Source organism: Gorilla gorilla, chromosome 16 (genome assembly GCF_029281585.2).
Source record: "Gorilla gorilla gorilla isolate KB3781 chromosome 16, NHGRI_mGorGor1-v2.1_pri, whole genome shotgun sequence".
NCBI classification, from domain to species: Eukaryota; Metazoa; Chordata; class Mammalia; order Primates; family Hominidae; genus Gorilla; species Gorilla gorilla.
The window spans coordinates 67,500,979-67,514,027 of record NC_073240.2 but is presented as its reverse complement, the minus strand read 5'-3'; the positions used below and the strand labels follow the sequence as shown (position 1 = coordinate 67,514,027).

The 13,049-nt window shown below is 50.9% G+C and overlaps 1 protein-coding gene across 1 annotated transcript in view; it reads right to left on the bottom strand.

The window, feature by feature from the left end:
- The window catches only part of SMAD6 (SMAD family member 6), a 79,447-nt gene that overhangs the window by 54,140 nt on the left and 12,258 nt on the right, over positions 1–13,049 (bottom strand). Inside the window, exon 3 of the mRNA XM_031002430.3 lies at positions 10,952–11,029. Coding sequence (XP_030858290.1) covers positions 10,952–11,029 — 78 coding nt within the window. The remainder of the gene's footprint in view (positions 1–10,951; positions 11,030–13,049) is intronic.

Here is a 13,049-nt window from a genome sequence, read left to right as displayed (position 1 = left end):
CAGCCTCCCTGGCAGCCGCCCTGGCACACTACTTATTGGAGAAACAGCATTTATGGCTGGGCACAGTGGCTCACACCTGTAATCTCAGCATTTTGGGAGGCCAAGCCAGGCGGATCACTTGAGGCCAGGAGTTCGAGACCAGCCTGGCCAATATGGTGAAACCCCATCTCTACTAAAAATACAAAAATTAGCCGGGCATGGTGGCACACGCTTGTAGTCCCAGCTACTCAGGAGGCTGAGAGAGGAGAATCACTTGAACCTGGCAGGCAGAGGTTGCAGTGAGCCGAGATCATGCCACTGCACTCCAGCCTGGGTGACATGGTGAGTGAGACTCTGTCTCAAAAAAAAAAAAAAAAAAAGAAGAAAAAAGAGCCAGCACAGTTCACAAAAGAACAGGCTGTTTATCCCATGTATGCTTATGCCCAGAAGTAATCAGGCACCGGCCAGGGGCTCTGATACAGAAAGGACTCCTGCCTTGAGGGGGAGACAGTCTGGGGGCTCTGCGATCCTTCCAGGTCCATCTAGATTTGGGTTCTTAGCCCAGGCTGCGCATTAGAGTCACCTGGGGAATTAAAAAAAAAAAAATCCCAATGCCCAGTCCAGCCCCAACCATTTTTGGAATGGGGTCTGAGCTTTTCCAAAACTCTTCACAGGATTGATGTGCAAAGAGGGCGGAGAACCAATGATTTGGACCAACTGACCCATTTATACATGAACAAGCCCAAGTGGAAGTAGTTTGAGGCCACCAAGAAACAGGGAACAGAGTCAGGACTAGGAGCTGGGCCTCCTGGCCCCCAGGTAGGGGTGGTGCTACCTTTAGACTCAGAGGAAACCTCTGAGCTCTCTCTGGCCTTCGCCCTGTGAGGGAGAATGCAGCTAAGACAGCTGGGCAGCCAGGTAGCAGGAGACAGGGTCTGCCTACTTAAGAGCCTGGGCCCTCTCTCCACCCTCCTCGGCTTCCCTCTCAGTCAAACAGCACAGGAAGCCCCAGAGATTTCATCACCTAGCCCCCCAACCCCAGTCAGAGTCTCCTTGGGCCTGAGACAGACAATCCCAGCTGAGAGAGTCTGGTGGTGTGGAGATGCCTTGGCCTCTCTGTGCAGTCTGTCCTGTTTTATTTTGAACCCTCAGAGGGAAGGGGCAGTGGACCCCTCTGTGAATCACAAACATAACCCCAATGCCTACTACGCACCAGACTCTGCCCTCAGAGCCAAGTCCCCCAAGCCTCATTCCCAACATCTGCCCTCGGAGAGCAGCCTAGAGTCCTCACTTTGGAAACAGTGTCTCCTCCCCAGTGATCCCAGGGTGGGGGGCAGGTGCAGGGAAGGGGCCTGGGAGTGACCCTGCACATCCCTCGGGCCCAGTAGCCTCCTCAGGGGCCAAACCTGAGGTCCAGAGTGGACGTGTGGTTTGCAGACCACACAGCCACTGGGTGGCAGGGCCAGGGACATTTCCCCTGAATGTCATACATAAGGCAGTGGGCAGGAGGACTGAGGAAGGTGAGTGAAGGGGTGGCAGGTGGGGGAGAACCAGTCCTGGGACACTCGGAGGACACAGGCCCTGAGGGGCTAGCATGGCCACCTGTCTGTAGCAGTGCCTGCTGGGTGCCCCATTTCACCTCATTTCTCCAAGGAAGCTGGAGTCAGACAGCTGTACCCACTCCAACCCCTCTCCCAATGCTCCCCACTGACCACATCTGCCCAGCAAAGCCCCTCACCTTCGCTGTCTCCCATGGCTGCTGAGGAGCCAAATGGTGCCCTGCCCCTCCCAATTTCAGCCCATGTGACAGAGCTGGCCTCCCCTTCTTCTTCCCCACCTGGCATGGAAGGCCTCCCAGCCCAGCTTCTCCCTGCTCTGTCCAGCACTGGCACTACGCTGGACAACTCAAAGAGATCAAAATGACTTCCAGATCCCTATCTGTGAGCTCCCATCTCTCCTTTTAAAGATCAATTAAAGTCTTGGCAATGATTCACCTTGCAGTCTGGGATGGTGGCTTTGATGTCCGCTCCAGACATGAGACCTCTGTTTTTCCAAATCTAGAAACTGCTACCAAATGGTGAGGGTAGGGTCCCTTCCTGGGGCCAGAGCAGCCCCTGCTTTGCAGAGATGCCAGCCCCGAGGTCTTACCCTTTCTGGCAGGGGGTGCCAGGTCCTGACTGGGGGGCATGGGGAAACGGGCCATCAATATCAGGAATTCCTTCCACAAAGGACAACTGGGAAAGCAATGCATCTCTGCTTCCCTTGGCAGCCAAGGGCCATGGAGGAAAAATGTTTAATATAAAAACATCTGACAAAGTGCCTTCAGGATATATTTTCTGCATCAAAGAAGTAGCTCTTGGCAACAGCCACTCTACCCTGACAAGGAAACTTTCGAGCGCAGTTCCCGATTGTTACAGACGCCCAGGGAAAGCATGCCAGTGGGGATAGGAGGAGGGGGACCCTAGAGCCCGGCAGGCAGATGGTTGTGATTAGGCTGGACGCAACCAAGTACATTTTCTGGAATTTAAGGTCTCCTCAGACAACCTGCCGGTTCCCCTGATGATGCAGGCCGCCAATGTATAGTGAGGGGTAGGGGCCATCTGCAGCCAGCCCTGGACAGGCACCCAACACCCTGCCTCGCCAGCAGCCTCCCTCAGAAACCCACCCACCTGCCATCTCACTCGTCATTCATTTATCCACTCAGCAACCACCCAATGAGCAGAGCCACTGGGGGGCTCGGGGTGATCATTGTTCATGCTGAGTCTCAGGTACCCAGGGACACAGAAGCCCCAGAAGCTCAAGAACCATGTTTGTGTCCTGAATCTTCCAGGGCCAGCAAGGGTGCCTTATCAGACACTGAGGAACCCAACAGACTGCCTGGGTTCCAATCCCAGCTCTATTGCTTTCTTGCTGGGTGACCTTGGGCAAGATACTTAACCTCTCTGAGCCTGTTACTTCTTCCTTTAATTTGGCTAATAAAAGTGGCTACCTCAGAGTGGTTGGGAGTAGCCCATGAATAAATATATTTATGGCACTTAGAGAGTACCTGGCACAGGTACTCTGTGTTAGCTGTGATTATTAAATATGTGTGATGATCTTTCTGTCTTTAAGGGCTCTCTCTGGATCTCTTTACCCCAGGCAAAAATTCATTCATTCATTCATTCATTCATTCATTCATTCCACAATGACTCCCTGGCTGTGAGCTAGGCCCAGTATTAGAAGCCAGATGAGGTCCTTCAGGACCAAGTATATCCCAGGGTTCCCTGGTATCCATGACCATGATCAGCTGTTTCAGCTCATTCCTCTAGTGTTCAGGACAGCCTCTCCAGATTCATCTTTTCCCATTCCTCCATCTCTCGCTTATTTACTTTCTAGCCACAAACTCTTAGAACATGTGGTATTAACTGCATGCCTCCTTGCTTTTGCACAAGCTGTTCCTCCTACTTGAAAGGTTATCTATAGCCTGTTGTCCTCTTGGTGAACTCTTAGTCATCCTACAAAACCCAACTCAGAATCACCTTCTCTGTGAAGGTGAATGCCCCCTGAATACTCCATCTGCACCCCAACAGAGTTCCCTGCTTTGAGCACATCTCTAGGGCAGCACTCAGCATGATCAGTCACCACTGTCTGTTTGCTGTCTGCCTTTTCCTCTAGACCAGCAGCTCCTAGAGGGGAAGGTCCAGTCTTTCTCCATTTTCTATCATCTGCCACTGGCATGTAGTAGATTCTTTTTTCCCCCTTTTTATAATAAATTCTTCTTTGTTTTTCATTTTTATTTTTCTTATTTTTTTAGAGACAGGGTCTTGTTCTGTTGCTCAGGTTGGATCAGAGTGCAGTGGTGCGATCACAGCTCACTATAGCCTCCAACTCCTGAGCTCAAGTGATCCTCCTACCTCAGTGGCTGGGACTACAGGTGTGTGCCACCATGGCCAGCTAATTTTTAAATTTTTTTAAGAGGTAGGGGTCTTGCTATGTTGCCCCCGGCTGGTCTCAAACTCCCAGGCTCAAGCAATCCTCCTGCCTCAGCCTGGGATTACAGGCACAAGCCACCACACCCAGCTGCAGTAAGTTCTGAATAATAGATGTTCAATACATTGACTTGTCATTCAAAAGCCCACACTCAGGAAACACAATAGCCCTGAAGTCCTTTGTCTGAGGCCATGGGGAGTCTAAAAGCTCTGTTACCTCTGATGAGTCAGTTGCCCTATCTGGACTTTGCAAGTATATCCCCACTGCAGCCCCCAAGCTTTAGTGCCTTGGGATGGAGGAGTGGAGGTCCAAGACACCGATCCCCTCCCTCCTCATGACTTTGTTCCATGCCACAGTTTTGCTTTTGGCCAACGACGGGAGAAGCTAAGATGCCCCAGGACAGAAGCCCCAGCTCTTTGACTACTCCCCTCCCCAAGGCCTGGGAGCTGGTACTTACAGCCTGGAACACATCAGCACCAAGGAGCCCCTGAGATCAGTGACCCAGTGGACCCAATATACAGCTGAGCAAACTGAGACTAGAGAGGTGAGGAATTTGCCTGAGGTCACATGGCAGGAAAAGGGCACAGCTGAGCCTAGAAACCACTCTGGCACACTGCCCACCATCCCGCATTGCTTCTTGGCAGACACAGGTTGGCTGGGCCCTCCTTCAGCTGCCTGTTCCCCCAGGACTGCTCTAGTCACCGCCATCACTCCTGCCGACCCCCTCCTCACACCTCTACCCAGCCCAGGAAGAATGGGTCCTTCTGTGAGATACTCAGGAGGTGTTAGGAAGGGAAGGCATTTTTTTTTCCTTTGGTTGGTCAAAGCTAAAAAGACACATGGCAAGGGATTGATGTGAGTAGTAAATACGATCCGTTTGGAACTGGAGCTGAATGCTCCTTCTCCGCCACCCATTTCTGAGTTGGAAATGGCAGGGTGGTGCTGGCCAGAATTGGTATCAGTCTGGCAACCTGTCCACTGCCTCTAGGCTGGAGCCTGACCCCTGGGGATAGGCAGAGTGGGCATGGGTCATGCCTGAGGGCCACCTCTTAAACCCAAAGGGACCGGGCTAGGTTCAAGTCTGATTGTTTCAGGGCACCATTCACCCAGATGAAATGCCCTTCCTGCTCTCCAAAACTTAATGAAATGTTCTTTTCAGCTAAAACATATCCCCTGCCCTCCTGCTTTCCCTTTGAAACCACTGCATACAGCACCCCAGACCCACAGGCAATGAGCACTCTCATGTGACAGGCTTGAGCATCGTCATGTGATAGCAACTTTCCGCAGGCCCTGCCTATCGGTCAGGTGTGATCAGTCTGTGAAAATTCACGGAGCTGGCACTTATATGTCCACTCGGCATGTTTGGATAGAAGTTTTTTAAAAAAATCTTTCCCAGGTCCTGGTCTCTGCCCATCTTGTCTCCCACCAACATCTGGAGCTTTGCTTCCCAGTCCCTCGAAACTCCTTTGGTTTCTCAACATCAAGTTCTTTTCACACCTCCAGGTCTTTGCATCTGCTATACCTGGAATGCTCCAAATCCTGTCTTTCTGACTTCCATTCATTTTTTAAAAGACATCGCCTCTTCCAGGAAGCCTTCCCCAGCTACCTCCCTACCACGCCAAGAGTTGAGACTTGATCACTAATCCCTTCTTCCTCTGGACCGCCTCTTGTTATTGTTTGTGTCTTTACCTATCTGTGAATACCTTGAGGGCAGAAATAATGTAACTTTTATCTCTGTGCCCCTAGCCCTATGCACAGTGCCTGGAACGCTGTGATGGCCACACCCACCACATGCAGTGTGACAGGCCTTGGCTGACTCACAGGCATCATCTCATTTAACCCTCACCACTAGGGATATGTTGTTATTATCATCCCCATTTTACAAGTGAGAAAACTGAGGGACAAAGCAGCTGAGTGGCTCTCCCAAGGTCACACAACTAATAGATGGCCGACTCAGGGCTTGATCGCAGGGCCCACTGGTGCAGAGCCCATGCTCTTCAGCCCACCACAGCTATAGGGACTCAGAACACACTGAATGGACTGAACCACACACCCTGGAACACGGAACTCTTAGAGTCTGTTAGATGAGGGTGTTGGACGAGAACACACTTGGTCCCTGTAATCAAGAAAACAGCAGGAAATGACACCACACACACACACTCCTCTCCCAGCTTCAGTAGGCACTGACGATAACACCAGACAGCACCAACCCCAACGGACCCCGGAAATGGGCAAACGGCAGGCACAGGTGCTACCGAGTGGCAGGTAGGTAAGCAGTGTGGACCCACCTTGGGTTGCAACCCTAGGTGGGTCCACGCTGCTCTGCTTGCTGTATGGCTCTGAGCCAGTCTCCCAACCTCCCTGAGCCTCTGTTCCCAAACTCTGCCAACTTACACAATGCAACAATCTACAAAATGATCTGCGCCCTCAAGGAGCTTATAGTCTGGTTGGTGGAGGAAAGATACCCACATCCAGCTCAGCCCCCAACTCTCCATGTAGCCTACACTGTTGCTCCCTTCCTTCCCCTGGCATCCCCCTTTCTAAACTGAAGGGCCTGCTCTCACTAACACAGCTCTAAAGAAACCCACATGCTGTGAGGACTGAGATACCAGGCACAGAGGGCCAAGGTTCCAGCAAGGACTGCGCGATCCCAGTGATGGGCAGCTTAGACCATGCCTTACATATAGCTGGACAGGGACTGCCCAGCTCCCATCCTGAGGGCCCTGCCCAGTGTTCCATAACAAGCGTCCCCATCCCCTTCCCCGTGCTAGACCCTGGCAGGGGTAAAGTATCTCATTTAACCCTCACCATTAAGGATGCGTTGTTATTATCATCCTCATTTTACAAGTGAGAAAACGGAGGGACAGGGTACTTAATAAAGCACTTGAATGGTTATCTTACAGGCACTAGAATAAGACCGCAGAGGGGAGCCACTGGTCCTAAAGAAGCTTGCCCAGTGTGCCGCCTCCAGCCCCACAGCATGGAGTCAGGCAGGCCCGGGTGCTTAAGCAGCCCTGCCACTTCAGGCTCCCGCTAAGTGACTCAGAGCTCACCCAGCCCGGCCTGGCCAGGGCTCCTTCCCTCACCCAGGGCTTAAAGCTCCTTATGACATGTTCATTGTTTTTCTAGGCTGGAGTCAGAGATGCCGAGAGAACCCTGCCCTCTGCCACCAGCCTTTCTCGGAACTGCCATTTCTTCATCCTGCAATTCTGAGAATTATGGCATGTTCTACTTTAAAGTTGAAAAAAAAAAAAAAGTTTGCCTACCAGCCACTCACACCTTAGTATGAATTTATTTAACTAGCTTCTCTTCCTTTCCTCCCCAAACTAAACTGAAATCAAGCAAATGGAAGAGGAAAGGAAATACAGCAGAGAAGAGGACAGCCTGACAGGGGCCTTGGACAGTCAGGTGACAGCACCCCACGCCCTGAATTAGGCAAGGAAACCAGAGTGCCAAAGTTCTGAAGGTACCCCAAAAGTTCTAGGCTTTCCATTCTTCCCAAATCCCATCAAAGACTCCAGGTGTAAGGTCTCCAGATTTGGTTAAAGCTCTGCATTCTAGCCTCCCTCCACCACCCCCCTCCCCAGGGACCTTGGTGAAGCCACTTGCCCCCTCTCCACTGTTTAGTGGGAATCACGTATCCACATTGGGAGCTGATGTAGAGATCAAATGAAGGTTTTCCATCAACTACTCAGCAGAGAGCTGAAGCAAGTGCGTCTCCTTTCCTGCGGCCCCTCGCCCTGCCCACTCATGCCTCCTTGCCTGCCTGGGCCTGGGACTAAGCCTCAAGAGGTCCATCCTTCCCCCAAGTGGCCTCAACAACAGGACAGGGAAGTAAAGCAGAGACCATGGAGCTGGATAAAACAGATAGAGTCCCAGGCCTGGCGCTGGGATTGTCATTGTGCGAGACAAACTAGGGCAGTCTCCATCCTGGGGCTGCAGACACCCTGTTTGGGGATGACGTACATCCCAGGACACTGAGGGTAACAAGGCTCTCGGGATCGGCAGACCCCCAGAACTCCGGGAGATGGAAGGCCAGGCCAGCGAGTGGTGTGATCTCTGGGTGGTCCCCAAGGTTTGTCCAGTAGTGGCCTGGAAGGGCACGGAGCCGCCCTGCACCCTCGCTAGCCCCTCATTCCCTTCCCCGGTACTTAAATCAGGACAGGTGCCCACCAGGCTCCTTTTGATCATTTTACTTTGCTCCTGCCAGGGTCTGGCTTGGGGAAGGGAACAGGGATGCTTGTTGTAGAACACTGGGCAGGGCCCTCAGGGTGTGAGCTAGGCAGTCACACTGTCCAGGCTCATGTTCCAAGCCTTCCACTTACATTATGGGCAGTTGGCCCAGCAATGAGCCTCAGTTTCCTCCTCTATGAAATGGGAAGAATCACACCTGTCTCACAGGGTTGTGGTAAGGAGTCAATGAAATGGAGAATGCTGGCGCTTAGCAAAGTGCCTGACATGTAGTGAGTGTCGATAAATGTCAACTGCTGTCATCATCAGCACCATCATCATTATTTGTCCTTAGACATCAGATGCCCCGGCCTGGCCCAACACATTGTGCCCACCTCTGCCCCTCACCTTTCTGACTTCACCTCCGGTCCTGCCCTCCCACACAACCTTGCATTCCATCTTGCAGAATGACTCGTGCCTTCACCATCCACCGAGACCTGTCACCCCCAGGCCATTTCCCTCCCTGAATATGTCCTCCAGTGTGACAGCCAGCACAGCCCCATGTCTTTGGGCTCCCATTAGGCAGGCGGGCAGCTTAACCCACAGGACCTCAGATTCCCTACAGCACAGAGCAAGCTGGAAAAGCTAACAGTGGGCCCTCAGGGGGGAACATTCCACGCATGGCATCCCTGGAAGGGACCAGGATGACACAAAGGGAAACACTCCATTCACCTACTGAGGCCACCCAGAACTCACACCAAAGTCCTTCAAGACCTCACTCAATGTCCTTGGCATAGGAAATCCCCAATTTCCTCCCCAAATCCTTCCGCTCCTTAGAATTCTAAAGCATTGGACACATTTTCCAACACAGTCCTTTTGCACAGTCATGAGTAGCAGGGACCTTCTCACCACCCAGTACCAAAGACTGCTCTGGGATATCCAGGCGGAAATCTCAGACACAGCCCCAGTGAGGCCCAAAGGCAACAAAACTAATGGCCTTGGGGTCTCCTGAGACTTCCCAGCCTCTGGATTGAGGGAGAGGCCTCCTGACAGTGCTTGGGGGTCTGGTCCTTTCAGCCTGAGCCACACCAGGCCCCCTCTGGAATGGCTGGGATCAAATGAGATTACATCTGCAAACACCTTAAAACGGTAAGGTATGCACATGCACAGACACACAGACAGACAGACACACACACACACACACACACACACACACACACGGACTTTCCATCATTAACAATAGGGAGAAAGAGGATGCCAAAAAATTACCCATCTGTCCAGACAACCAATGCCAATGGAATCCATCTGAGGGCTGGCAGTGACACAAAATCGTAAATTCAGAAATACTTTTAAGCCCCTTGCTTCAAAATTATATGTGGCTTTCACTCATGTAGGTGCAGAGGAAGAAAGAAAGGATTGAAATGTCAACTTATGTTCATCTGGTTGGGCCTTTGAGGGAAATAAATTATTAGAGAAGGAAGTAGCCTAATGAAGGGAGCCACCAAAGACCAGAAGGCACTCAGGAATAGGACCCAGAAGACCTGGACCCCAGGACCACCGCAGCCCAGGACCAGGTTGCCCATTGTGGGACCCTGTATGGCAAGTCACATTCCTGCTTCCGCTTCTAGCCTCCCCATCTCTGCAACAGCCATACTCTTGTAAGCTCCCATGCCTTGGTGAGAAGGGAATGGATGGGCGAAGGCTCTGGGCTGGGGAAATGGCCAGGCAGCCGTAAGCAGCCAGTGCTGCATTATCCTTAGAGCTGCAGAGAGACTACATCAAGAATGACAGGACTTTAGGGGAAATACATTTATTGAAGGTACATTTGGCCCTTGCAGAAAAGTGGGGGACAATACAGTGATGAAGAGCACAAACCCTGGAGACAAACAGCCCATGGCTGTTCCAAGAGAATGCACATAAAGCCGCCAAGTGGAGTGCCGGCCATAGCATACACTCAATAAATGGCTATGATTTTGGCGACTGCTACCATGGCATGGATGTGGGGTGAGGGAAGAATATCTCAGATGGAGACACACAGCCATCCAGACATGCCCACTAGGTATGCAGCCCCAGCCTGAGGGGCTGTCAGTCCCAGCCAGCATGCCACCAGGCCACCATGCCACCAGCCATGCTCCCAAAGGGCCCCACAGACCTTGGTCCTGGCCCTCGATGTCCCCAGTCCAACACCAACCTCTCATTTCTCAAGGAAAGTTTGATTCAGGTATTCCTCCAGATGTAGGGGTCCCTATGACCAGCTTCTAACTGCAGGGGACAGAGGACTCCAAACCACGGTTCCCTCGGCTTCCTATCCCAGCATCTGCTGCTCAGGGAGAGACACAGAAACCACTGGCTTTGCCAAACCCCTCACTTGCCAGATCCTCCCTGCAAGCTCATTCAACCGGCTCCAATTCCCCCAATCTTCTGACCCTTCACATTGGTCCCTCCCCTGGAGTGAGGACAGGAGGAAGACAAATGTATACCACATCCACTTTGCTGCCTCTCGCAGCTGGGGGAAGAGGATCTCTTTCTAAACACGAGAGGGAGAGCTGTGCTGAGCTTTTATCATTTCCAAGCGAGACAAGAGAGAGACAACTGGTTAAAACGTGGTAGACAGGTGCTTTAAAAGTTATCTTCAGGTTTCACTCATACAGACTGTTCTTAACCCCAGAAACACCAGGGTCTGAAACATTGGCAACCTTTCCATTCAAGGATTGGAGGAAAAGGGAAACAAAAAGAAGAGGGGAAGTCAAAAAGTCTTCCACCAAGCCCCCTCCGCAGCTGTCCCCTTCGATAAATTTCAACACAACAGCAATGCACAAGAAAAAATGCTGACCTGAGAATTCACCCGGAGCAGTGATGAGGGAGTTGGTAGCCTCCGTTTCAGTGTAAGACAATGTGGAATCGGACAGATCTGTGGGAAGAAAGAAAAAGAGAACTTAGTTGGCCGTGGGGCAACGCTCTCTTTTTTCTTCTTTCTCATGCATCTGTGTACATGTGCATGTGTGTGGATGTGTGTGCTTGCAAAGGGCAGCATGTCCCTCCCAACTTTCTGATGTCACCCTGTTACCCCATCTCAGGATCACCCCAGACCAGACCAGCCAGCCCAGGAACTCTTCTGGAAAGTGCTGACTGTGGTGAAGCTGGTACCTGAAAACGCTGCAATTGCCCTGACCACAGAAATAACCCAAGTTCAGGGGACCGAGCAAGTAGCAACTTGGAGCCTCCCTGGGTAAGGTTAAATTAAGCCCCTAAACAATTCATAGTTGCTGTACTTAATTACAACCATTAAAATTCTTGAAGTTGTTCCTTCTTGCTTCCTTCCTTCCTTTCTTCCTTCCTTCCTTCCTCCCTCCCGCTAGAGCTGGGGAAACTGTTTTAACAAGTCACCAGCCGTCCTCACTCTGTCCCGCTTACACCCCTCTAATTAAGGGCTCAAGCATTTGCTCCCAGATTAACTTTGTTTTTTCTCTCCCCTCCCCCACTCCCTAACATCCAAACCTGCTCACAAGAGCAACTTTTAATGCCTGGACTGTTTTTTTTTAAGGCGTTCTTTTTTTTTTTTTTAAGTAGTTTTAAGTACTTCATATGTACATTATTGGTTTTCTTCTGTCTGCCAAGCAGTTAGATGAGAAAGAGAAATTCTTTTGCACATTTTCTATAGAACACTGAGCTGCTAGTTTGACAAGCCGATGCCTTTTGGGACAGGCCGACTTGGAAAATTTTTCCTGGGCCTGTGCCTCTGCTACCAGCAATGGGTGTTGTCCCCGTTAAGGGACAGGCCTGTCCAGGAGTTGGAAGGCCTGCAGCACACACATCTTCTCACCTGGCACAATCCAGGACTGGCTCGGGTGGCCCCACCTGGCCCCACCTGGCCCCAGCCGGCCCAGCACAGCTACTCCAGGCAAAGGATTCCTGGGATAAAACCGTTTGCCCAGGCCCTCACTAGCTACAATTCCATTTGATCCTGCAGGAACTTTTTTTCCTTTTACCACATGGCTTGGGGAGCAGGAAGATAAAACATTAACCAATTTGGCCTTTTTTTTTTTTTCCTCTCTCGTTTTCCACTTGCCAGATGCTGACTGGGTGTTCTAGGTTTTATTTTGTTTTTTGGTCTCATGTGATTACAGAGGCTTAGAAGTGAACTGGCTTTTTGTTTATGAAAAAGCAACAATGCAAGGAACAGAAAATAATACCAAAAAATAACGCGGGACTATTTATCAGGGAATGAAAAAGTTATCTGCTGGAAAAATATGTTACGAGAAAAATAAGTACACACAGAAAAATCTTTAAAAAAAAAAAAAAAAAAAGCTCAGTGCTCAAGTGGGAAGTTCTTAAAAGGGTTTTGCTTTTAATACCTAATGTTCCCAAAGTGCTCAGTGCCCAGAGCCCTGCTGCCACTTCTCATCTGAAGTAGCAACATCACAAGCCGAGTCCTATTTCTTAGTGAACTGCCTTACAGCCAACACAGACAGCATTGTGAGGTTTCCAGATGAGTGGAAACGACAAGCGGTTTCCACCTTTCACAGCTAGTAAGTCCCTATCACGCCCTTGCCAAACCCTCACATCTAGTGTTTCTAGTGAGGCCCTGGACAGTGTCTCAATGGCTGCTGTGCAAAAGAATGTTCCCAGCCTCCATCACTGCTCAAGCCTCAAGGAGGAAGAACTCCATCTGCAAGTTGGAGCTCCAGGTTCAGGTCCCGCCTCCACTATGAGTCAAGCAACATCAGGGCTCACCAGCTTTTTCTATAAAGGGCCAGAGGTTACTATTTTCAGCTTTGTGAACTATACGGCCTCTGCTGCAACTACTCAACTCTGCCTCAGCCATGGACAAAATGGAAATGGACAAGCCTGGCTGTGTTCCAGTGAAACTCCACTTCCGGACACCAAAATCTGAATTTCACGTAATTTTCAGGTGTCATAAAATATTATGC